The 27,035-nt window shown below is 45.1% G+C and overlaps 1 protein-coding gene across 1 annotated transcript in view; it reads right to left on the bottom strand.

The window, feature by feature from the left end:
* Positions 1-27,035, bottom strand: part of LOC137425854 (uncharacterized) — a 138,168-nt gene that overhangs the window by 94,377 nt on the left and 16,756 nt on the right. The window contains exons 5-8 of the mRNA XM_078775774.1: positions 21,787-22,053; positions 11,613-11,879; positions 6,198-6,464; positions 755-1,021 (exon numbers count right to left, since the gene is read on the bottom strand). Of these exons, the coding sequence (XP_078631900.1) occupies positions 755-1,021; positions 6,198-6,464; positions 11,613-11,879; positions 21,787-22,053 (1,068 nt within the window). The remainder of the gene's footprint in view (positions 1-754; positions 1,022-6,197; positions 6,465-11,612; positions 11,880-21,786; positions 22,054-27,035) is intronic.

Genomic DNA, 27,035 nt, shown 5'->3' with positions numbered 1-27,035 from the left:
CACACGCTATGAACTCTTGTCCTGGCGGCATTGCACGTGGAAGGTGAGTAATCGTTGTGTGCGAATCCAGAGATTGTCACAATCGATGAGGGCGAGACTACCGGAAGTACGCTGTAACGCGTGCCCTTTTGTGGTTTGTTTTCAACGTATCCAATCACGTGACTGTTGTCACGAAGGGTGCACTAACCGGAAGTTACGTAGTTCCGCGGGCGGCTATACAAACATTTCGTATTATTTTTCATAAAGCTTTATATTGTTAGAAAGAGAATTACTTCGAGCTTGTCGGAAAGTTAAAATTTTAAAGATCAGACAAGAATTAAGCGAGTTATGATCAAATAACCTGCACTGTTTCCATAATTTCCGGCTGCAACACGTGCCGTTCTGTGGTTTGTGTTGTCGCGAAGGGTGCACTAACCGGAAGTTATGTAGTTCCGCGCTGATCAATTCTATCTTCCCTTCAGTCCCTCAAATTATGGATGTTAAACTGGGGCATCCCATCTGCCAGTGTTAGTTGTTGGATGCGGAAGAGTGTTCTTTGTCGGAGTGGCAACTCGGCCAGGATTGTAACCCCATGTCAATGAAACAACACAAAAGATGTAACCTCAATTTCAAAGCTTGACAAACATTACAGCTCTCCCAAATGATTAGTTTGAAGGGCCGTGACGATAACGACAACAAAATCTAAAACATTGCAGCAACTAAATGAAGAAGAATTACAAACCCAACAGCTTCAACACTGGTTTATAACACTCACCTTTGGAAACACTCGTTGTAGTCTCGGGTTGCGTCGTGCTGGTGGTGTCCTCTTTTGTTGTGGAAATAACAACCATAGACGAAACTGGGGAAGCCTCCGCTTCTGTGCTGATGAGGGAAGAAAAGCCAGTTGTTGTGGCCATTTTACTGGTGGGGGTGGAACCAATGGGTTCGAATGTAGATCTGGAACGACCACGGTGTGTGGTAATACCAGCAGAGGTGCTTGAAGATTTGTGTTCATGATTCGTTGTCACAGTTGTTGTTTCATCTATTTTAAAAGAAAATGAAGTTTTTTGTGGAATTCAAAATTATGATGCACAATCACCTTATACCACCTTGGGCAACCAGCTCAGGTATTCAATAACCTCAAAGTTGGTGTAAAAATGAACAATTTACTTCATGGTATTGTCGTGTCAGAGGGTCCGCTAACCCAAACTGTCTGAGCCAGAAGTCTAATAAAGGCCACTGCAAAACCTAAGTGATGTTTCCCGAAATTGCTGCGGTGTTTCAATTATTACGATCGCTGGAATGCAAACCAAAACCCGTTGTTGTTCGTGCGTGGGAAGGTGGGAAGACATTTTTGAGAAATAATGTTTGCGAGCAGGTAGAGAACACGTACGGGCGGTGGCCAGAATGGGGATTACAGCTCATTCACATCCAGATCTGAGCTAATTTAAAACTCCAACTATTGCTGTAGTTATGATGTCATCACAAACATCAAATGGTCACGAATGAATTTTATACAAAGCAATTGGGGAGGGGTAAGATTGTTTTTCTATTTTTTTAATTTTTTTATTTATTTATACTGAATCGAGGCTCGTGAAAGAGCTAACATTTACCTCACAAACAAATCAACCAGACAAACAAAATATATAAAAAGAGGGAGCGGAAGACAAGATGGGGAGAGAAGGGGAAGCACATACACACACAACATTTGAGAGCAGGGAGATGTGTGGGAGGGAGAGGGCTTGGGGGGAGGAGGCGTGGGAAGGGGAGGGGAGGAGGCGTGGGAAGGGGAGGGGAGGGTGGGAGAAGTATAAAACACAAGGACACCAAGAACTTCCAGGACAGAAGTTGGTATTTCAAAAAAGTGGATTTGGGGTGAAATTAGCGGGGGTAGAAAAGATCAAGGTTTTGGATGGGGGAAGATAAGAGATGGTGGTGAACAGCTGTTTTAAAGACCTGGAGGGTGGAGTGGGATTGAAGAGAGTGAGGGAGTTTGTTCCAGAGGTGGGAGAAAAGAGGAATGAAGGAGTGAAGGTGAGCAGAGAGTCTTGATTTTGGCAGTTTAACCATAAGAGGGTTGCAGGCAGATCTTGTGCGACCTGTAGGAATATTTGGGGGACAGAGCCCAGAGAGAGCTTGGGGGGGGGGGGGGCAAGGTTAGAGAGGAGTCGGTAGAAGACGGAAAGACCACGAACCTGCCTGCGGTGAGTGAGTGAAATGCCCTTGGAGTTAGCTTAATCTCGGGAGATTCCAATGATTCTGAACGCTTTGGTTTCAACAGCGTGAAGACGAGCTAGGTGTGAGGCAGGAGCACCAGCCCAGAGGGGAGAGCAGTATTCCATTGAGCTGCAGATGAAAGCCTTGTATGTGTTGAGGAGCTCAGGTGTGCCAAGGAAGGACTTCGCACGATGGAGGATGCCCAGTCGGCAACTGGCTTTGGAGGCCAGATTTGAAATGTGGTTTTCCCAGGAAAGATCATGGCAGATAGTGAGACCAAAAAGCTTGAGTGACAGAACTTCTTGGAGAGGATTATTCAGAAAGTGGATGGGAGGGTTGTCCAGTCGGTCTTTTCAGAGAGACATTGTAAGAGTGTGAGATTTGTCAGGATTGAAAGACATGTTCCACTTGTTTGCCCAGTCTGTGATTTTGTCCAGGTCTGCAGAGAGTGAGGAGGCTGCAGACTGCCGACCTGAGGGATGAGGAATGGAGCAGAGAGTAGAGTCATCAGCAAAGAGATATAGAGGATTTTCAAGAGAGTCAGAGAGATCATTGATGAAGACCAGAAAAAGCACAGGGCCCAGAACACTGCCTTGGGGAACTCCAGCCTGAACAGGAAGAGGAGATCAGAGAAACCCATTCAGGGCCACACGTTGACTTCGTCTAGAGAGGAAGTCCGCCAGCCATGCGTGGAGATTTCTAGGGATACCAAAGGAGGAGAGTTTGGTGAGCAGAGCGGGGTGCCAGACCGTATCGAAGGCACGTGATATGTCAAGGGAGACAGCTCTAATTTCCTGTTTGGCATTGAGGACCCCCATCCATTGTTGAGAAAGCAAAAGCAGCATGTCCAGAGTGGAGTGACCATGTCTGAAACTAAATTGATGATCAGAGATCAAGCCATTGGAGAAGAGGAAAGATTTCATATCTGAAGCAATGATGGATTCCATGACTTTGCTGATAATTGGGAGAAGGCGGATTGGTCTGTAGTTGTTAGGATCTGTTTTTGCACCTTTTTGTGCAAAGCGGTGATGTTGGCAGATTTCCATTTCATTGTTGGCTGTCATTTGGTTATGACAAGGTCCAGCTTTTAATGTACCTCGACTTTTCTTTCACACATAAGCACCACCAAGTGTACAGATAATACAGCAAACTATGTAGGCTGATGACAACACATGTGAATGTTTATGTGGATTGACGTGGAGCAATTACATGTTATCTTGCAGACCACCTGTGTTGGCCTGGCCTTTCCCAGTCATTCCGGTGTTCCGCATGCAAGGTAATTCTAATCGATGTGTGAGCCGTCCCTGGGATGGATGTTAAGGTGAAGTGTCCCTTGTGCTAGCATTACTTGCTGGACATGGACAATGGCCTAACACCACCCACAATTGTAACTTCCAAAAAAAATCACATGTGCACTATTTTGGTAAGTGTTAGACGTCTTCAGAGGGGTCATATTTTCGCCGTGCCCTCATAAGTTTCCCTTTCAGTGCAACACAGAAGTGACTGTGAAAAGGCTCATCACATACCGAAAGGTTGGAGCCAATAGGCATCATGGTATTTGTGAAGGTGACAGTACATATAGGCTTCAGGCCTCTGTTGTCAGCCTATGGGTCAGTGCATTTGGAATTAGCCGAGCTATATAACCACAATGTATTATACATGCACATATGCAGTACACATGCTTTTGCTTCATGTATGTAAGCAGGGTTATTTTTTTTTTTTGGGAGCGACTGAGACAGCAGTCTGTTGCCTATACACAGCCCAAGTTAAGCGATATGTCAGAAGAACGTGTTGTGCACTTCGACCAAGATCGCCTCAAGGGTGGGTACTCTGCTAGTACATAAAACGATCAAACCAAAGTATCACATTTTTTATTCCCAAGTATCACATTTTTAACTGACATGTCCTCTGACCTTTGACGCTGAAATCTAATCAGTTCATCTTTGCATCATAATATATATTTCTACGAGTTTGGTCAAAATCCCATCACTGGTTCACAAGTTAGTGCAGTAAAAGAATTTTTACCTGACGAGACCTCTGTCCTCTCGACCGTATAACCTAATCCATTTATCGTCACATAATTGAACATACTTGTACAAAGTTTGACTTTGTTCACTTCAGCCGTTCTTTGGTTATCGCGGTAACGAAAACCTATTACAGCCTCTGACCTTTGACCTCTTGTTGCCAAAATCGAATCGGTTCATCTTTCCATCATAATATATACTTATATACCAAGTTTGGTCAAAATCCCAATAGTGGTTCACAAGTTAGCTCGGTAACAGAATTTTTTTTTTGCTGACCAAGACCTTTGTCTAACCTTTTGACCCCATGATGTTATCAGTTCATCTTTGCATCATTATATATAGTTGTACCAAGTTTGACTTGGATCCCTTCAGTTGTTCTTAAGTTACAGCAGCAACGAAAACCTACCACGGACGGATGTTTTTTTTTTTTTACCTAAAATGACCTCTGACCTTTACCCTTTGACCCGTGACGCCAAAATCTAATCAGTTCATCTTTACCTCATTATACATACCTGCACCAAGTTTGACTAAGATCCGTTTAGCCGTTCTCAAGTTATCGTGGTAACGAAAACCTATCATGGACGGACGGATGGACAGATGGACGGACAACCTGAAACCATTATGGCTCCGGCGCCTTCGTCGGTTTCGTTTCTATGTTGTCGTTTGTTTCTTTTATGACGTAAAACAAACGTTTCTATGTTGTCTGAAATATTCAAAATTTAATATAATTGGCCTGCAAATGACAGTTTTAGCTCTTTTGCAAAGACAAATAAATCACAATATATATAATTTGTATGTTTGTCAGGTAGATATGCACTTTCTGAACATTTACGTTTTTAAATTTTTAAGCTAGCAGGAATACTTTTAGAGTTAGAGTTGAACACATTTTGTTGGTCAGTGATACATTTATGTGGTTTTGGCAGCCATTTTGTTTTTCAATTTTCAGGGTCAAAAACAAACATTTCAGCTTGGTAGCCATTTTTTTTTCATAATCTGCACCACCTGTATGAGGTGAGAAAGAATGGCTACCAACCTCCACTAAAAAATGCCGCTGCGTTAAACGATTTTCAAAAATTTGGTCTCGTCGAAGCCAAAACCATATAATGGTTACTGATCAAAGTGACACAAAGCAATTGGGGAGGAAAGGGAGGGGTAAGATCGGTTATCTATTTGGTTATGACAAGGCGGAAGGATGACTGTTTTGATGGAGCTGGACCTCTTTCACACGCTATGAACTCTTGTCCTGGCGGCATTGCACGTGGAAGGTGAGTAATCGTTGTGTGCGAATCCAGAGATTGTCACAATCGATGAGGGCGAGACTACCGGAAGTACGCTGTAACACGTGCCCTTTTGTGGTTTGTTTTCAACGTATCCAATCACGTGACTGTTGTCACGAAGGGTGCACTAACCGGAAGTTACGTAGTTCCGCGGGCGGCTATACAAACATTTCGTATTATTTTTCATAAAGCTTTATATTGTTAGAAAGAGAATTACTTCTAGCTTGTCGGAAAGTTAAAATTTTAAAGATCAGACAAGAATTAAGCGAGTTATGATCAAATAACCTGCACTGTTTCCATAATTTCCGGCTGCAACACGTGCCGTTCTGTGGTTTGTGTTGTCGCGAAGGGTGCACTAACCGGAAGTTATGTAGTTCCGGCTTGATCAATTCTATCTTCCCTTCAGTCCCTCAAATTATGGATGTTAAACTGGGGCATCCCATCTGCCAGTGTTAGTTGTTGGATGCGGCAGAGTGTTCTTTGTCGGAGTGGCAACTCGGCCCGGATTGTAACCCCATGTCAATGAAACAACACAAAAGATGTAACCTCAATTTCAAAGCTTGACAAACATTACAGCTCTCCCAAAATCATTAGTTTGAAGGGCCGTGACGATAACGACAACAAAATCTAAAACATTGCAGCAACTAAATTAAGAAGAATTACAAACCCAACAGCTTCAACACTGGTTTATAACACTCACCTTTGGAAACACTCGTTGTAGTCTCGGGTTGCGTCGTGCTGGTGGTGTCCTCTTTTGTTGTGGAAATAACAACCATAGACGAAACTGGGGAAGCCTCCGCTTCTGTGCTGATGAGGGAAGAAAAGCCAGTTGTTGTGGCCATTTTACTGGTGGGGGTGGAACCAATGGGTTCGAATGTAGATCTGGAACGACCACGGTGTGTGGTAATACCAGCAGAGGTGCTTGAAGATTTGTGTTCATGATTCGTTGTCACAGTTGTTGTTTCATCTATTTTAAAAGAAAATGAAGTTTTTTGTGGAATTCAAAATTATGATGCACAATCACCTTATACCACCTTGGGCAACCAGCTCAGGTATTCAATAACCTCAAAGTTGGTGTAAAAATGAACAATTTACTTCATGGTATTGTCGTGTCAGAGGGTCCGCTAACCCAAACTGTCTGAGCCAGAAGTCTAATAAAGGCCACTGCAAAACCTAAGTGATGTTTCCCGAAATTGCTGCGGTGTTTCAATTATTACGATCGCTGGAATGCAAACCAAAACCCGTTGTTGTTCGTGCGTGGGAAGGTGGGAAGACATTTTTGAGAAATAATGTTTGCGAGCAGGTAGAGAACACGTACGGGCGGTGGCCAGAATGGGGATTACAGCTCATTCACATCCAGATCTGAGCTAATTTAAAACTCCAACTATTGCTGTAGTTATGATGTCATCACAAACATCAAATGGTCACGAATGAATTTGATACAAAGCAATTGGGGAGGGGTAAGATTGTTTTTCTATTTTTTTAATTTTTTTATTTATTTATACTGAATCGAGGCTCGTGAAAGAGCTAACATTTACCTCACAAACAAATCAACCAGACAAACAAAATATATAAAAAGAGGGAGCGGAAGACAAGATGGGGAGAGAAGGGGAAGCACATACACACACAACATTTGAGAGCAGGGAGATGTGTGGGAGGGAGAGGGCTTGGGGGGAGGAGGCGTGGGAAGGGGAGGGGAGGGTGGGAGAAGTATAAAACACAAGGACACCAAGAACTTCCAGGACAGAAGTTGGTATTTCAAAAAAGTGGATTTGGGGTGAAATTAGCGGGGGTAGAAAAGATCAAGGTTTTGGATGGGGGAAGATAAGAGATGGTGGTGAACAGCTGTTTTAAAGACCTGGAGGGTGGAGTGGGATTGAAGAGAGTGAGGGAGTTTGTTCCAGAGGTGGGAGAAAAGAGGAATGAAGGAGTGAAGGTGAGCAGAGAGTCTTGATTTTGGCAGTTTAACCATAAGAGGGTTGCAGGCAGATCTTGTGCGACCTGTAGGAATATTTGGGGGACAGAGCCCAGAGAGAGCTTGGGGGGGGGGGGGGCAAGGTTAGAGAGGAGTCGGTAGAAGACGGAAAGACCACGAACCTGCCTGCGGTGAGTGAGTGAAATGCCCTTGGAGTTAGCTTCATCTCGGGAGATTCCAATGATTCTGAACGCTTTGGTTTCAACAGCGTGAAGACGAGCTAGGTGTGAGGCAGGAGCACCAGCCCAGAGGGGAGAGCAGTATTCCATTGAGCTGCAGATGAAAGCCTTGTATGTGTTGAGGAGCTCAGGTGTGCCAAGGAAGGACTTCGCACGATGGAGGATGCCCAGTCGGCAACTGGCTTTGGAGGCCAGATTTGAAATGTGGTTTTCCCAGGAAAGATCATGGCAGATAGTGAGACCAAAAAGCTTGAGTGACAGAACTTCTTGGAGAGGATTATTCAGAAAGTGGATGGGAGGGTTGTCCAGTCGGTCTTTTCAGAGAGACATTGTAAGAGTGTGAGATTTGTCAGGATTGAAAGACATGTTCCACTTGTTTGCCCAGTCTGTGATTTTGTCCAGGTCTGCAGAGAGTGAGGAGGCTGCAGACTGCCGACCTGAGGGATGAGGAATGGAGCAGAGAGTAGAGTCATCAGCAAAGAGATATAGAGGATTTTCAAGAGAGTCAGAGAGATCATTGATGAAGACCAGAAAAAGCACAGGGCCCAGAACACTGCCTTGGGGAACTCCAGCCTGAACAGGAAGAGGAGATCAGAGAAACCCATTCAGGGCCACACGTTGACTTCGTCTAGAGAGGAAGTCCGCCAGCCATGCGTGGAGATTTCTAGGGATACCAAAGGAGGAGAGTTTGGTGAGCAGAGCGGGGTGCCAGACCGTATCGAAGGCACGTGATATGTCAAGGGAGACAGCTCTAATTTCCTGTTTGGCATTGAGGACCCCCATCCATTGTTGAGAAAGCAAAAGCAGCATGTCCAGAGTGGAGTGACCATGTCTGAAACCAAATTGATGATCAGAGATCAAGCCATTGGAGAAGAGGAAAGATTTCATATCTGAAGCAATGATGGATTCCATGACTTTGCTGATAATTGGGAGAAGGCGGATTGGTCTGTAGTTGTTAGGATCTGTTTTTGCACCTTTTTGTGCAAAGCGGTGATGTTGGCAGATTTCCATTTCATTGTTGGCTGTCATTTGGTTATGACAAGGTCCAGCTTTTAATGTACCTCGACTTTTCTTTCACACATAAGCACCACCAAGTGTACAGATAATACAGCAAACTATGTAGGCTGATGACAACACATGTGAATGTTTATGTGGATTGACGTGGAGCAATTACATGTTATCTTGCAGACCACCTGTGTTGGCCTGGCCTTTCCCAGTCATTCCGGTGTTCCGCATGCAAGGTAATTCTAATCGATGTGTGAGCCGTCCCTGGGATGGATGTTAAGGTGAAGTGTCCCTTGTGCTAGCATTACTTGCTGGACATGGACAATGGCCTAACACCACCCACAATTGTAACTTCCAAAAAAAATCACGTATGCACTATTTTGGTAAGTGTTAGACGTCTTCAGAGGGGTCATATTTTCGCCGTGCCCTCATAAGTTTCCCTTTCAGTGCAACACAGAAGTGACTGTGAAAAGGCTCATCACATACCGAAAGGTTGGAGCCAATAGGCATCATGGTATTTGTGAAGGTGACAGTACATATAGGCTTCAGGCCTCTGTTGTCAGCCTATGGGTCAGTGCATTTGGAATTAGCCGAGCTATATAACCACAATGTATTATACATGCACATATGCAGTACACATGCTTTTGCTTCATGTATGTAAGCAGGGTTATTATTTTTTTTTGGGAGCGACTGAGACAGCAGTCTGTTGCCTATACACAGCCCAAGTTAAGCGATATGTCAGAAGAACGTGTTGTGCACTTCGACCAAGATCGCCTCAAGGGTGGGTACTCTGCTAGTACATCAAACGATCAAACCAAAGTATCACATTTTTTATTCCCAAGTATCACATTTTTAACTGACATGTCCTCTGACCTTTGACGCTGAAATCTAATCAGTTCATCTTTGCATCATAATATATATTTCTACGAGTTTGGTCAAAATCCCATCACTGGTTCACAAGTTAGTGCAGTAAAAGAATTTTTACCTGACGAGACCTCTGTCCTCTCGACCGTATAACCTAATCCATTTATCGTCACATAATTGAACATACTTGTACAAAGTTTGACTTTGTTCACTTCAGCCGTTCTTTGGTTATCGCGGTAACGAAAACCTATTACAGCCTCTGACCTTTGACCTCTTGTTGCCAAAATCGAATCGGTTCATCTTTCCATCATAATATATACTTATATACCAAGTTTGGTCAAAATCCCAATAGTGGTTCACAAGTTAGCTCGGTAACAGAATTTTTTTTTTGCTGACCAAGACCTTTGTCTAACCTTTTGACCCCATGATGTTATCAGTTCATCTTTGCATCATTATATATAATTGTACCAAGTTTGACTTGGATCCCTTCAGTTGTTCTTAAGTTACAGCAGCAACGAAAACCTACCACGGACGGATGTTTTTTTTTTACCTAAAATGACCTCTGACCTTTACCCTTTGACCCGTGACGCCAAAATCTAATCAGTTCATCTTTACCTCATTATACATACCTGCACCAAGTTTGACTAAGATCCGTTTAGCCGTTCTCAAGTTATCGTGGTAACGAAAACCTATCACGGACGGACGGATGGACAGACGGACGGACAACCTGAAACCATTAATGGCTCCGGCGCCTTCGTCGGTTTCGTTTCTATGTTGTCGTTTGTTTCTTTTATGACGTAAAACAAACGTTTCTATGTTGTCTGAAATATTCAAAATTTAATATAATTGGCCTACAAATGACAGTTTTAGCTCTTTTGCAAAGACAAATAAATCACAATATATATAATTTGTATGTTTGTCAGGTAGATATGCACTTTCTGAACATTTACGTTTTTAAATTTTTAAGCTAGCAGGAATACTTTTAGAGTTAGAGTTGAACACATTTTGTTGGTCAGTGATACATTTATGTGGTTTTGGCAGCCATTTTGTTTTTCAATTTTCAGGGTCAAAAACAAACATTTCAGCTTGGTCGCCATTTTTTTTCATAATCTGCACCACCTGTATGAGGTGAGAAAGAATGGCTACCAACCTCCACTAAAAAATGCCGCTGCGTTAAACGTTTTCAAAAATTTGGTCTCGTCGAAGCCAAAACCATATAATGGTTACTGATCAAAGTGACACAAAGCAATTGGGGAGGAAAGGGAGGGGTAAGATCGGTTATCTATTTGGTTATGACAAGGTGGAAGGATGACTGTTTTGATGGAGCTGGACCTCTTTCACACGCTATGAACTCTTGTCCTGGCGGCATTGCACGTGGAAGGTGAGTAATCGTTGTGTGCGAATCCAGAGATTGTCACAATCGATGAGGGCGAGACTACCGGAAGTACGCTGCAACACGTGCCCTTTTGTGGTTTGTTTTCAACGTATCCAATCACGTGACTGTTGTCACGAAGGGTGCACTAACCGGAAGTTACGTAGTTCCGCGGGCGGCTATACAAACATTTCGTATTATTTTTCATAAAGCTTTATATTGTTAGAAAGAGAATTACTTCTAGCTTGTCGGAAAGTTAAAATTTTAAAGATCAGACAAGAATTAAGCGAGTTATGATCAAATAACCTGCACTGTTTCCATAATTTCCGGCTGCAACACGTGCCCTTCTGTGGTTTGTGTTGTCGCGAAGGGTGCACTAACCGGAAGTTATGTAGTTCCGGCTTGATCAATTCTATCTTCCCTTCAGTCCCTCAAATTATGGATGTTAAACTGGGGCATCCCATCTGCCAGTGTTAGTTGTTGGATGCGGCAGAGTGTTCTTTGTCGGAGTGGCAACTCGGCCCGGATTGTAACCCCATGTCAATGAAACAACACAAAAGATGTAACCTCAATTTCAAAGCTTGACAAACATTACAGCTCTCCCAAATGATTAGTTTGAAGGGCCGTGACGATAACGACAACAAAATCTAAAACATTGCAGCAACTAAATGAAGAAGAATTACAAACCCAACAGCTTCAACACTGGTTTATAACACTCACCTTTGGAAACACTCGTTGTAGTCTCGGGTTGCGTCGTGCTGGTGGTGTCCTCTTTTGTTGTGGAAATAACAACCATAGACGAAACTGGGGAAGCCTCCGCTTCTGTGCTGATGAGGGAAGAAAAGCCAGTTGTTGTGGCCATTTTACTGGTGGGGGTGGAACCAATGGGTTCGAATGTAGATCTGGAACGACCACGGTGTGTGGTAATACCAGCAGAGGTGCTTGAAGATTTGTGTTCATGATTCGTTGTCACAGTTGTTGTTTCATCTATTTTAAAAGAAAATGAAGTTTTTTGTGGAATTCAAAATTATGATGCACAATCACCTTATACCACCTTGGGCAACCAGCTCAGGTATTCAATAACCTCAAAGTTGGTGTAAAAATGAACAATTTACTTCATGGTATTGTCGTGTCAGAGGGTCCGCTAACCCAAACTGTCTGAGCCAGAAGGCTAATAAAGGCCACTGCAAAACCTAAGTGATGTTTCCCGAAATTGCTGCGGTGTTTCAATTATTACGATCGCTGGAATGCAAACCAAAACCCGTTGTTGTTCGTGCGTGGGAAGGTGGGAAGACATTTTTGAGAAATAATGTTTGCGAGCAGGTAGAGAACACGTACGGGCGGTGGCCAGAATGGGGATTACAGCTCATTCACATCCAGATCTGAGCTAATTTAAAACTCCAACTATTGCTGTAGTTATGATGTCATCACAAACATCAAATGGTCACGAATGAATTTGATACAAAGCAATTGGGGAGGGGTAAGATTGTTTTTCTATTTTTTATTTTTATTTATTTATTTATACTGAATCGAGGCTCGTGAAAGAGCTAACATTTACCTCACAAACAAATCAACCAGACAAACAAAATATATAAAAAGAGGGAGCGGAAGACAAGATGGGGAGAGAAGGGGAAGCACATACACACACAACATTTGAGAGCAGGGAGATGTGTGGGAGGGAGAGGGCTTGGGGGGAGGAGGCGTGGGAAGGGGAGGGGAGGGTGGGAGAAGTATAAAACACAAGGACACCAAGAACTTCCAGGACAGAAGTTGGTATTTCAAAAAAGTGGATTTGGGGTGAAATTAGCGGGGGTAGAAAAGATCAAGGTTTTGGATGGGGGAAGATAAGAGATGGTGGTGAACAGCTGTTTTAAAGACCTGGAGGGTGGAGTGGGATTGAAGAGAGTGAGGGAGTTTGTTCCAGAGGTGGGAGAAAAGAGGAATGAAGGAGTGAAGGTGAGCAGAGAGTCTTGATTTTGGCAGTTTAACCATAAGAGGGTTGCAGGCAGATCTTGTGCGACCTGTAGGAATATTTGGGGGACAGAGCCCAGAGAGAGCTTGGGGGGGGGGGCAAGGCCAGAGAGGAGTCGGAAGAAGACGGAAAGACCACGAACCTGCCTGCGGTGATTGAGTGAAATGCCCTTGGAGTTAGCTTCATCTTGGGAGATTCCAATGATTCTGAACGCTTTGGTTTCAACAGCGTGAAGACGAGCTAGGTGTGAGGCAGGAGCACCAGCCCAGAGGGGAGAGCAGTATTCCATTGAGCTGCGGATGAAAGCCTTGTATGTGGTGAGGAGCTCAGGTGTGCCAAGGAAGGACTTCGCACGATGGAGGATGCCCAGTCGGCAACTGGCTTTGGAGGCCAGATTTGAAATGTGGTTTTCCCAGGAAAGATCATGGCAGATAGTGAGACCAAAAAGCTTGAGTGACAGAACTTCGTGGAGAGGATTATTCAGAAAGTGGATGGGAGGGTTGTCCAGTCGGTCTTTTCGGAGAGACATCGTAAGAGTGTGAGATTTGTCAGGATTGAAAGACATGTTCCACTTGTTTGCCCAGTCTGTGATTTTGTCCAGGTCTGCAGAGAGTGAGGAGGCTGCAGACTGCTGATCTGAGGGATGAGGAATGGAGCGACCGAGAGTAGAGTCATCAGCAAAGAGATAGAGAGGATTTTCAAAGAGTCAGAGAGATCATTGATGAAGACCAGAAAAAGCACAGGGCCCAGAACACTGCCTTGGGGAACTCCAGCCTGAACAGGAAGAGGAGATCAGAGAAACCCATTCAGGGCCAAACGTTGACTACGACTAGAGAGGAAGTCCGCCAGCCATGCGTGGAGATTTCCATGGATACCAAAGGAGGAGAGTTTGGTGAGCAGAGCGGGGTGCCAAACCGTATCGAAGGCACGTGATATGTCAAGGGAGACAGCTCTAATTTCCTGTTTGGCATTGAGGACCTCCATCCATTGTTGAGAAAGCAAAAGCAGCATGTCCAGAGTGGAGTGACCAGGTCTGAAACCAAATTGATGATCAGAGATCAAGCCATTGGAGAAGAGGAAAGATTTAATATCTGAAGCAATGATGGATTCCATGACTGCTGATAATTGGGAGAAGGCTGATTGGTCTGTAGTTGCTAGGATCTGTTTTTGCACCTTTTTGTGCAAAGCGGTGATGTTGGCAGATTTCCATTTCAATGTTGGCTGTCATTTGGTTATGACAAGGTCCAGCTTTTAATGTACCTCGACTTTTCTTTCACACTGAAGCACCACGAAGTGTACAGATAATACAGCAAACTATGTAGGCTGATGACAACACATGTGAATGTTTATGTGGATTGACGTGGAGCAATTACATGTTATCTTGCAGACCACGTGTGTTGGCCTGGCCTTTCACAGTCATTCCGGTGTTCCGCATGCAAGGTAATTATAATCGATGTGTGAGCCGTCCCTGGGATGGATGTTAAGCTGAAGTGTCCCTTGTGCTAGCATTACTTGCTGGACATGGACAATGGCATAACACCACCCACAATTGTAACTTCCAAAAAAATATCACATGTCCACTATTTTGGTAAGTGTTAGACGTCTTCAGAGGGGTCATATTTTCGCCGTGCCCTCATAAGTTTCCCTTTCAGTGCAACACAGAAGTGACTCTTAAAAGGATCATCACATATCGAAAGGTTGGAGCCAATAGGCATCATGGTCTTTGTGAAGGTGACAGTACATATAGGCTTCAGGCCTCTGGTGTCAGCCTATGGGTCAGTGCATTTGGAATTAGCGGAGCTATATAACCACAATGTATTGTACATGCACATATGCAGTACACATGCTTTTGCTTCATGTATGTAACCAGGGTTATTTTTTTTTTTTGGGAGCGACTGAGACAGCAGTCTGTTGCCTATACACAGCCCAAGTTAAGTGATATGTCAGAAGAACGCGTTGTACGCTTAGACCAAGATCGCCTCAAGGGTGGGTACTCTGCTAGTACATAAAACGATCAAACCAAAGTATCACATTTTTTATTCCCAAGTATCACATTTTTAACTGACATGTCCTCTGACCTTTGACGCTGAAATCTAATCAGTTCATCTTTGCATCATAATATATATTTCTCCTAGATTGGTTAAAATCCCATCACTGGTGTGATGAAATCATCATCCAAGTTATGACACTAATGTTATTCTCCTCATTGCCGCTACGCGGCACCTCCGCGGCTCCTATATAAAAGAGACTGCCTTTCAGCACAGACAGAAGATGTTCATCCATCATCGCAATGTAACTCTATAGCAACTCTGGGCTTCCGTAGAATGGTAACGATTCTGCTATATATACCATCAGCTCATTTATAGTTATACCACCTGTTCACACCTGTATTCACCTGAAGTAATACTAATACAATTCTTATTGGTTTCTCTCTGGATGCTGTCGAGAACGAATTTCGATTAAACCTACTCTCGGACAATGTTGTATCTTTGATTTTTACAACACTTAATCGAAATTCTCTCATGACATCGCTCGGAATCGAGATGATGCCCACGCTCTTGCGATGCCCACCTCGGAGAAGAATGCCCAGCGGAGGACCCGTCGAGCTAGCTCTAGCCACGGAGCTCCAACTACTCTCGCTGCCGGTCTGCCACGAAGGGACCGGATGCATTGGAACCTCGCAAGCATTTTGTTCCGGAGCTACGTCGTCAAAGCACGAACTGCTCTCCCGAGGTCCGAACGCCGGAGCAAGCGTGACGAACTCCAGCAAGACGCCTGGAGAACGATGCTACTGGGAAACGTCCTGCGGCTGAAACCCCGTCGGGTCGACGGACGTGCATGGAGCCGAAGGTACGAGTCTAGCCTCAGTTGCGGGAAACGCTAACGGCTTCGTCTGAGAGAATCATCCGAGATTTGCGTGCCTCGGAACGAGATGAGCTTTCCACGCGAGTGTTCACGACTCCCATGTCTGTTATGCCTCACTCGGCCGGCCTACCCGACCGATCGCTGCTCATCGGAATCACCTCCTATGCGAAGCTGCACGCTGCACCCATCGCGGGCACTACTCTGTGAGGCCGGCGATTCCGATCGCTGCTCGTCGGAATCACCTCCTACGCGAAGCTGCACGCTGCACCCATCGCGGGCACTACTCTGTGAGGCCAGTGATTCCGATCGCTGCTCGTCGGAATCACCTCCTACGCGCGAATTGCGTGCGCTGCACCCATCGCGGGATGAAACCCCTTCTATGCACGAGTCGCGTGCGCTGCACCCATCGCGGGATGGAACCCCTCTTACGCACGAATCGTGCACGCTGCACCATCGCTGGATGGAATCCCTACTATGCACGATGCACAAGTTGTGCGCGCTGCATCTTCGCTGGATGGACCCCTTCTTCACGCGAATCGCATGCGATTCCCCTCACAGGCCCTACTCTGTGAGGCCGGCAGCCCCGATTGCTGCTGGTCGGAATCCCACCTACGCGTGGCTACTCAGCGAGGCTGGCGAACTCCACTGCCCGGAATCGCCTCAACGCATGAGGCTCGTTTGGCACCACTCGAGGACTCGCCACAGCACGGATGTCCGGCTTGTCGGCGCCGTTATCTCTGTCCCGATTAACGGACAGGCAGCGAGCCTCGTCTGGCGGCAGTTTCTAAGGATGTCGAGCGGGATCTTCAGAAACTTTCACAGCACTCGGGCACTACAGGGGAATGTCGTATCAAGCTGGGTGATCATATACCATAGCACGATGTATTCTGATGACCGCCTACCGGTCTTTGTCGTATCAAGCTAGATGATCATATACCACAGCATGAGGTATTCGAATGACCGTCTACCGGTCTTGCCCACCATCCTCTTTGCTCGGGTGATAGCGGGAATGGCTACCGCACCGTTGACGCTATTCCCCGCATCTAACTCCGGACAAACACGGCCCGAAAGCCATCGAACGAGACGCTACTTCAGGACGTACAATTTATCGCTGCCCAGCGTGCTCGCCCACTCGCCTCAGCGTGCCGCGCTGGTTCGACAGGCCGAGTTCGACTTTCGGTTTCCCTCGAACGCAGTGCGCCCTCAGTAATACAATCCACTCGTCGACCGGGTTCGTATTCAGTACCCCCAATCTCAAGCTCGCTCGAGTGCTGGTGCCAAATGGACGCGAGACTAAAGTTTTGGTGCGCCACTTTACTCCATGCGGGGATACCGCTCAGCTGGAACTCCGCTCGGGGAATCCGAGGACGGGGCGAATCGCTGTCAAACCCGCCCGCACGTGCCCGAACCATTGATGACGTCACCGACTAATCACGCGTTTGCCCTATGGCGTCATTAACGTAATTGCGTGCTTCACACCCTCTTGTCATCGGGGTTCATTTCCTCGAGTTTCCATGTACCTTGGTAACTCCTCGGTTAGCGGAAATCAACCTGACCGCCCCAGCACATACGTGCGTGTCATAACGCGGCGGTATCTAGAGGTAGTACGTTTACTCAAGTTTCCATGTATCTTGGTAACTCCACAGAAAGCGGAAATACTCAACCTGACCACCCCAGCACATGCGCACGTGTCATAACACAGCGCTACCTAGAGGTCGCGCGCCCGCGCCGTCTAGCCCTCAACGGGGACTCATGCCGTTGTTCGCTAGGACCATAGTGCCTTCGGGGCGTTTAGCCAACAACGGGGACTCGAAAGCCGTTATTCGCTGAGACCATAGGCCTTCGGGCGTCTAGCACTCAACAGGGACTCATGCCGTTATTCGATATGACCATGGGGCATTTGGGGGTGCATTTGGGAGTACACGATGACCTCATGAAATGGTAATATTGAGTGTAGCGCCCGACTCCCTTGTCTCCTGGGCAAGCCACGGAGGCACCGTCCCGCCTGTTCGCCCTTGACTCTTGGCTTGTTGTTTCTAGGACAGAGCTCTTGGCTCGTTTCCACGACACGTTTCGAGACTGCGAGATGCCTCGCCCGGCCGCTGCCTGTTTCCATTTCCCTCTGACCCAGACTGTGAAGGTCGCTCGACTTCGGTACGCAGTGCGCAGCTGCAATCTCAGAGGGGGGGGGGGGGATGGATGAGTGAGGGGGTGAGATGAGAACATTCTCTCGGGTTTGTCGATAGGAAATCCGTGGATGGACAATCCATCTGGGACATCCATGGATGGACAATCCATCCGGGGCATTGCGGTACTCCATGGCATCGGTGCATGGAGCGAGATGAGAACATTCTCTCAGGTTTGTCGATAGGAAATCCGTGGATGGACAATCCATCCGGGACATCCATGGATGGACAATCCATCCGGGGCATTGCGGTACTCCATGGCGTTGGTGCATGGAGTGATCCAGCTTGATCTGAGCCATTCAATGGCAGCATTGAATGGATAGATGATCCGGCTAGATCTGGGCCATTCAATGGCAGCATTGAATGGATGGATGGTTGGCGAATCCGGTATAGCCGATCTTCTCCGTTCCGCCGAGCTTTACCTCTAAGTAAGGTACCGGAAGGACAATTTAGGTTCGGGTACACGTGACATTGCATGCCGTGCGTGTCCGTCTGGGGTAATTACCGCTACACAGAGCGCTGTACTGCAGGACGGGACGAGATATGCCGTCTGCGTTTCGAGATGAACGGAGGAGTATGAATCGCGGAGGGTCTGCGCGCTTTGCACGACACTATGTGACATCCTGGTGTGGCGCGTTTCCCTCATTTTGTGCGTAGTCGTAATCTGCCATACTCGGGGGGGGGGGGGGGGTATGGAGTTGTGCGTAGTCGAGTGTGTAGCCGAGTCGACCGTTCGCCGGGGCTGTCGCGACTGTGCTGTATGTGCGGAACTCAAACCACGTTTTACAACCCTCAAGCAGGGCTACTAGACCGTGGGAGCGATGGGCGATGGATTTCAAAGGGGCCTCTGCCGGTGTCGAGTAACTCTCATTATGGCTCCGAATGGCTCTCATCGATTCTCTCTCTCCCTCGATGTGTACCCCTGACCTCGCTATTATTCCATGACAACCTGGACCTAACATGGATCGACCATGAACCCTTGGGAGCCTAGTCAGGGACAGGCCGACGTGGAGGCTTGCTGTAATGCGCTGTGCGACATATGGCAATTCGCTCTACGACAAGGTACAAATTAAGCAATCTAGCTACTGTGCCGACTACCCCACTGTTCGACAAGGTACAAATTAACCAATCTAGCTACTGTGCCGACTACCCCACTGTTCGACAAGGTACAAATTATCCAATCTAGCTACTGTGCCGACTACCCCACTGTAAGACTACTGCGACCCACGGGCTCATCGTCTTCTCCCTGGGATGAACACTGCTTGCTTGGTTCGATATCTCCTTGATTGGGATTTCCTCCTCGGTACATCTATATCTGGGAAATGATTGCTAACCAGGCTATGGGTGCGCGGTTGAAATGCAGTAACCCTGCAATCGGGATTGATGGCCCCTGGGTGTTCGACTGGCAGTAACATCCTTCCGATGTATTTTGTTCTTTGCATTCCTATGTATCCCTCTGCTGTTTATCAAAATGTGTCTGCTGTACATTACCGGCTAGTCAAGTTCTAAGCGTGGGGAGAATGTGATGAAATCGTCATCCAAGTTACGACACTACTGTTATTCTAGTCATTGCCGCTACGCGGCACCTCTGCGGCTCCTATATAAAAGAGACTGCCTTTCAGCGCAGACAGGAGATGTTCATCCATCATTGCAATGTAACTCTATAGCAACTCTGGGCTTCCGTAGAATGGTAACGATTCTGCTATATATACCATCAGCTCATTTATAGTTATACCACCTGTACGCACGTGTATTCACCTGAAGTAACACTAATACAATGCTTATTGGTTTCTCTCTAGATGCTGTCGAGAACGAATTTCGATTAAACCTACTCTTGGACAATGTTGTATCTTTGATTTTTACAACAACTGGTTCACAAGTTAGTGCAGTAAAATAATTTTTACCTGACGAGTCCTCTGACCTCTCGACTGTACAACCTAATCCATTTATCGTCACATAATTGAACATACTTGTACAAAGTTTGACTTTGTTCACTTCAGCCGTTCTTTGGTTATCGCGGTAACGAAAACCTATTACAGCCTCTGACCTTTGACCTCTTGTTGCCAAAATCGAATCGGTTCATCTTTCCATCATAATATATACTTATATACCAAGTTTGGTCAAAATCCCAACAGTGGTTCACAAGTTAGTTCGGTAATATAATTTTTTTTGCTGACCAAGACCTTTGTCTAAACTTTTGACCCCATATTGTTATTAGTTCATCTTTACATCATTATATATAGTTGTATCAAGTTTGACATGGATCCCTTCAGTTGTTCTTAAGTTACAGCAGCAACGAAAACCTACCACGGACGGATGTTTTTTTTAACCTAAAATGACCTCTGACCTTTACCCTTTGACCCGTGACCCCAAAATCGAATCAGTTCATCTTTACCTCATTATACATACCTGCACCAAGTTTGACTAAGATCCGTTTAGCCGTTCTCAAGTTATCGTGGTAACGAAAACCTATCAGGGATGGACGGATGGACAGACGGACGGACAACCTGAAACCATAATGCCTCCGGCGCCTTCGTCGGTTTCGTTTCTATGTTGTCGTTTGTTTCTTTTATGACGTAAAACAAATGTTTCTATGTTGTCTGAAATATTCAAAATTTAATATAATTGGCCTACAAATGACAGTTTTAGCTCTTTTGCAAAGACAAATAAATCACAATATATATAATTTGTATGTTTGTCAGGTAGATATGCACTTTCTGAACATTTACGTTTTTAAATTTTTAAGCTAGCAGGAATACTTTTAGAGTTAGAGTTGAACACATTTTGTTGGTCAGTGATACATTTATGTGGTTTTGGCAGCCATTTTGTTTTTCAATTTTCAGGGTCAAAAACAAACATTTCAGCTTGGTCGCCATTTTTTTTTATAATCTGCACCACCTGTATGAGGTGAGAAAGAATGGCTACCAACCTCCACTAAAAAATGCCGCTGCGTTAAACGTTTTCAAAAATTTGGTCTCATCGAAGCCAAAACCATATAATGGTTACTGATCAAAGTGACACAAAGCAATTGGGGAGGAAAGGGAGGGGTAAGATCGGTTATCTATTTGGTTATGACAAGGTGGAAGGATGACTGTTTTGATGGAGCTGGACCTCTTTCACACGCTATGAACGCTTGTCCTGGCGGCATTGCACGTGGAAGGTGAGTAATCGTTGTGTGCGAATCCAGAGATTGTCACAATCGATGAGGGCGAGACTACCGGAAGTACGCTGCAACACGTGCCCTTTTGTGGTTTGTTTTCAACGTATCCAATCACGTGACTGTTGTAACGATCCGTGCACTAACCGGAAGTTACGTAGTTCCGCGGGCGGCTATACAAACATTTCGTATTATTTTTCAGAAAACTTTATATTGTTAGAAAGAGAATTACTTCGAGCTTGTCTGAAAGTTAAAATTTTAAAGATCAGACAAGAATTAAGCGAGTTATGATCAAATAACCAGCACTGTTTCCATAATTTCCGGCTGCAACACGTGCCCTTCTGTGGTTTGTGTTGTCGCGAAGGGTGCACTAACCGGAAGTTATGTAGTTCCGCGCTGATCAATTCTATCTTCCCTTCAGTCCCTCAAATTATGGATGTTAAACTGGGGCATCCCATTTGCCAGCGTTTGTTGTTCGATGCGGAAGAGTGTTCTTTGTCGGAGTGGCAACTCGGCCAGGATTGTAACCCCATGTCAATGAAACAACACAAAAGATGTAACCTCAATTTCAAAGCTTGACAAACATTACAGCTCTCCCAAATGATTAGTTTGAAGGGCCGTGACGATAACGACAACAAAATCTCAAACATTGCAGCAACTAAATGAAGAAGAATTGCAAACCCAACAGCTTCAACACTGGTTTATAACACTCACCTTTGGAAACACTCGTTGTAATCTCGGGTTGCGTCGTGCTGGTGGTGTCCTCTTTTGTTGTGGAAATAACAACCATAGACGAAACTGGGGAAGCCTCTGCTTCTGTGCTGATGAGGGAAGAAAAGCCAGTTGTTGTGGCCATTTTACTGGTGGGGGTGGAACCAATGGGTTCGAATGTAGATCTGGAACGACCACGGTGTGTGGTAATACCAGCAGAGGTGCTTGAAGATTTGTGTTCATGATTCGTTGTCACAGTTGTTGTTTCATCTATTTTAAAAGAAAATGAAGTTTTTTGTGGAATTCAAAATTATGATGCACAATCACCTTATACCACCTTGGGCAACCAGCTCAGGTATTCAATAACCTCAAAGTTGGTGTAAAAATGAACAATTTACTTCATGGTATTGTCGTGTCAGAGGGTCCGCTAACCCAAACTGTCTGAGCCAGAAGTCTAATAAAGGCCACTGCAAAACCTAAGTGATGTTTCCCGAAATTGCTGCGGTGTTTCAATTATTACGATCGCTGGAATGCAAACCAAAACCCGTTGTTGTTCGTGCGTGGGAAGGTGGGAAGACATTTTTGAGAAATAATGTTTGCGAGCAGGTAGAGAACACGTACGGGCGGTGGCCAGAATGGGGATTACAGCTCATTCACATCCAGATCTGAGCTAATTTAAAACTCCAACTATTGCTGTAGTTATGATGTCATCACAAACATCAAATGGTCACGAATGAATTTGATACAAAGCAATTGGGGAGGGGTAAGATTGTTTTTCTATTTTTTATTTTTATTTATTTATTTATACTGAATCGAGGCTCGTGAAAGAGCTAACATTTACCTCACAAACAAATCAACCAGACAAACAAAATATATAAAAAGAGGGAGCGGAAGACAAGATGGGGAGAGAAGGGGAAGCACATACACACACAACATTTGAGAGCAGGGAGATGTGTGGGAGGGAGAGGGCTTGGGGGGAGGAGGCGTGGGAAGGGGAGGGGAGGGTGGGAGAAGTATAAAACACAAGGACACCAAGAACTTCCAGGACAGAAGTTGGTATTTCAAAAAAGTGGATTTGGGGTGAAATTAGCGGGGGTAGAAAAGATCAAGGTTTTGGATGGGGGAAGATAAGAGATGGTGGTGAACAGCTGTTTTAAAGACCTGGAGGGTGGAGTGGGATTGAAGAGAGTGAGGGAGTTTGTTCCAGAGGTGGGAGAAAAGAGGAATGAAGGAGTGAAGGTGAGCAGAGAGTCTTGATTTTGGCAGTTTAACCATAAGAGGGTTGCAGGCAGATCTTGTGCGACCTGTAGGAATATTTGGGGGACAGAGCCCAGAGAGAGCTTGGGGGGGGGGGGGGGGGCAAGGTTAGAGAGGAGTCGGTAGAAGACGGAAAGACCACGAACCTGCCTGCGGTGAGTGAGTGAAATGCCCTTGGAGTTAGCTTCATCTCGGGAGATTCCAATGATTCTGAACGCTTTGGTTTCAACAGCGTGAAGACGAGCTAGGTGTGAGGCAGGAGCACCAGCCCAGAGGGGAGAGCAGTATTCCATTGAGCTGCGGATGAAAGCCTTGTATGTGGTGAGGAGCTCAGGTGTGCCAAGGAAGGACTTCGCACGATGGAGGATGCCCAGTCGGCAACTGGCTTTGGAGGCCAGATTTGAAATGTGGTTTTCCCAGGAAAGATCATGGCAGATAGTGAGACCAAAAAGCTTGAGTGTCAGAACTTCTTGGAGAGGATTATTCAGAAAGTGGATGGGAGGGTTGTCCAGTCGGTCTTTTCAGAGAGACATTGTAAGAGTGTGAGATTTGTCAGGATTGAAAGACATGTTCCACTTGTTTGCCCAGTCTGTGATTTTGTCCAGGTCTGCAGAGAGTGAGGAGGCTGCAGACTGCCGACCTGAGGGATGAGGAATGGAGCAGAGAGTAGAGTCATCAGCAAAGAGATAGAGAGGATTTTCAAGAGAGTCAGAGAGATCATTGATGAAGACCAGAAAAAGCACAGGGCCCAGAACACTGCCTTGGGGAACTCCAGCCTGAACAGGAAGAGGAGATCAGAGAAACCCATTCAGGGCCACACGTTGACTTCGTCTAGAGAGGAAGTCCGCCAGCCATGCGTGGAGATTTCTAGGGATACCAAAGGAGGAGAGTTTGGTGAGCAGAGCGGGGTGCCAGACCGTATCGAAGGCACGTGATATGTCAAGGGAGACAGCTCTAATTTCCTGTTTGGCATTGAGGACCCCCATCCATTGTTGAGAAAGCAAAAGCAGCATGTCCAGAGTGGAGTGACCATGTCTGAAACCAAATTGATGATCAGAGATCAAGCCATTGGAGAAGAGGAAAGATTTCATATCTGAAGCAATGATGGATTCCATGACTTTGCTGATAATTGGGAGAAGGCGGATTGGTCTGTAGTTGTTAGGATCTGTTTTTGCACCTTTTTGTGCAAAGCGGTGATGTTGGCAGATTTCCATTTCATTGTTGGCTGTCATTTGGTTATGACAAGGTCCAGCTTTTAATGTACCTCGACTTTTCTTTCACACATAAGCACCACCAAGTGTACAGATAATACAGCAAACTATGTAGGCTGATGACAACACATGTGAATGTTTATGTGGATTGACGTGGAGCAATTACATGTTATCTTGCAGACCACCTGTGTTGGCCTGGCCTTTCCCAGTCATTCCGGTGTTCCGCATGCAAGGTAATTCTAATCGATGTGTGAGCCGTCCCTGGGATGGATGTTAAGGCGAAGTGTCCCTTGTGCTAGCATTACTTGCTGGACATGGACAATGGCCTAACACCACCCACAATTGTAACTTCCAAAAAAAATCACATGTGCACTATTTTGGTAAGTGTTAGACGTCTTCAGAGGGGTCATATTTTCGCCGTGCCCTCATAAGTTTCCCTTTCAGTGCAACACAGAAGTGACTGTGAAAAGGCTCATCACATACCGAAAGGTTGGAGCCAATAGGCATCATGGTATTTGTGAAGGTGACAGTACATATAGGCTTCAGGCCTCTGTTGTCAGCCTATGGGTCAGTGCATTTGGAATTAGCCGAGCTATATAACCACAATGTATTATACATGCACATATGCAGTACACATGCTTTTGCTTCATGTATGTAAGCAGGGTTATTATTTTTTTTTGGGAGCGACTGAGACAGCAGTCTGTTGCCTATACACAGCCCAAGTTAAGCGATATGTCAGAAGAACGTGTTGTGCACTTCGACCAAGATCGCCTCAAGGGTGGGTACTCTGCTAGTACATAAAACGATCAAACCAAAGTATCACATTTTTTATTCCCAAGTATCACATTTTTAACTGACATGTCCTCTGACCTTTGACGCTGAAATCTAATCAGTTCATCTTTGCATCATAATATATATTTCTACGAGTTTGGTCAAAATCCCATCACTGGTTCACAAGTTAGTGCAGTAAAAGAATTTTTACCTGACGAGACCTCTGTCCTCTCGACCGTATAACCTAATCCATTTATCGTCACATAATTGAACATACTTGTACAAAGTTTGACTTTGTTCACTTCAGCCGTTCTTTGGTTATCGCGGTAACGAAAACCTATTACAGCCTCTGACCTTTGACCTCTTGTTGCCAAAATCGAATCGGTTCATCTTTCCATCATAATATATACTTATATACCAAGTTTGGTCAAAATCCCAATAGTGGTTCACAAGTTAGCTCGGTAACAGAATTTTTTTTTTGCTGACCAAGACCTTTGTCTAACCTTTTGACCCCATGATGTTATCAGTTCATCTTTGCATCATTATATATAGTTGTACCAAGTTTGACTTGGATCCCTTCAGTTGTTCTTAAGTTACAGCAGCAACGAAAACCTACCACGGACGGATGTTTTTTTTTACCTAAAATGACCTCTGACCTTTACCCTTTGACCCGTGACGCCAAAATCTAATCAGTTCATCTTTACCTCATTATACATACCTGCACCAAGTTTGACTAAGATCCGTTTAGCCGTTCTCAAGTTATCGTGGTAACGAAAACCTATCACGGACGGACGGATGGACAGACGGACGGACAACCTGAAACCATTATGGCTCTGGCGCCTTCGTCGGTTTCGTTTCTATGTTGTCGTTTGTTTCTTTTATGACGTAAAACAAACGTTTCTATGTTGTCTGAAATATTCAAAATTTAATATAATTGGCCTGCAAATGACAGTTTTAGCTCTTTGCAAAGACAAATAAATCACAATATATATAATTTGTATGTTTGTCAGGTAGATATGCACTTTCTGAACATTTACGTTTTTAAATTTTTAAGCTAGCAGGAATACTTTTAGAGTTAGAGTTGAACACATTTTGTTGGTCAGTGATACATTTATGTGGTTTTGGCAGCCATTTTGTTTTTCAATTTTCAGGGTCAAAAACAAACATTTCAGCTTGGTCGCCATTTTTTTTCATAATCTGCACCACCTGTATGAGGTGAGAAAGAATGGCTACCAACCTCCACTAAAAAATGCCGCTGCGTTAAACGTTTTCAAAAATTTGGTCTCGTCGAAGCCAAAACCATATAATGGTTACTGATCAAAGTGACACAAAGCAATTGGGGAGGAAAGGGAGGGGTAAGATCGGTTATCTATTTGGTTATGACAAGGTGGAAGGATGACTGTTTTGATGGAGCTGGACCTCTTTCACACGCTATGAACGCTTGTCCTGGCGGCATTGCACGTGGAAGGTGAGTAATCGTTGTGTGCGAATCCAGAGATTGTCACAATCGATGAGGGCGAGACTACCGGAAGTACGCTGCAACACGTGCCCTTTTGTGGTTTGTTTTCAACGTATCCAATCACGTGACTGTTGTCACGAAGGGTGCACTAACCGGAAGTTACGTAGTTCCGCGGGCGGCTATACAAACATTTCGTATTATTTTTCATAAAGCTTTATATTGTTAGAAAGAGAATTACTTCTAGCTTGTCGGAAAGTTAAAATTTTAAAGATCAGACAAGAATTAAGCGAGTTATGATCAAATAACCTGCACTGTTTCCATAATTTCCGGCTGCAACACGTGCCGTTCTGTGGTTTGTGTTGTCGCGAAGGGTGCACTAACCGGAAGTTATGTAGTTCCGCGCTGATCAATTCTATCTTCCCTTCAGTCCCTCAAATTATGGATGTTAAACTGGGGCATCCCATCTGCCAGTGTTAGTTGTTGGATGCGGAAGAGTGTTCTTTGTCGGAGTGGCAACTCGGCCAGGATTGTAACCCCATGTCAATGAAACAACA

This window comes from Myxine glutinosa, chromosome 4, assembly GCF_964187855.1.
Source record: "Myxine glutinosa chromosome 4, kmMyxGlut1.1, whole genome shotgun sequence".
NCBI lineage: Eukaryota > Metazoa > Chordata > Myxini > Myxiniformes > Myxinidae > Myxine > Myxine glutinosa.
Note: the sequence above shows the minus strand (reverse complement) of the source record. Positions and strands in the feature narration are given on the sequence as shown.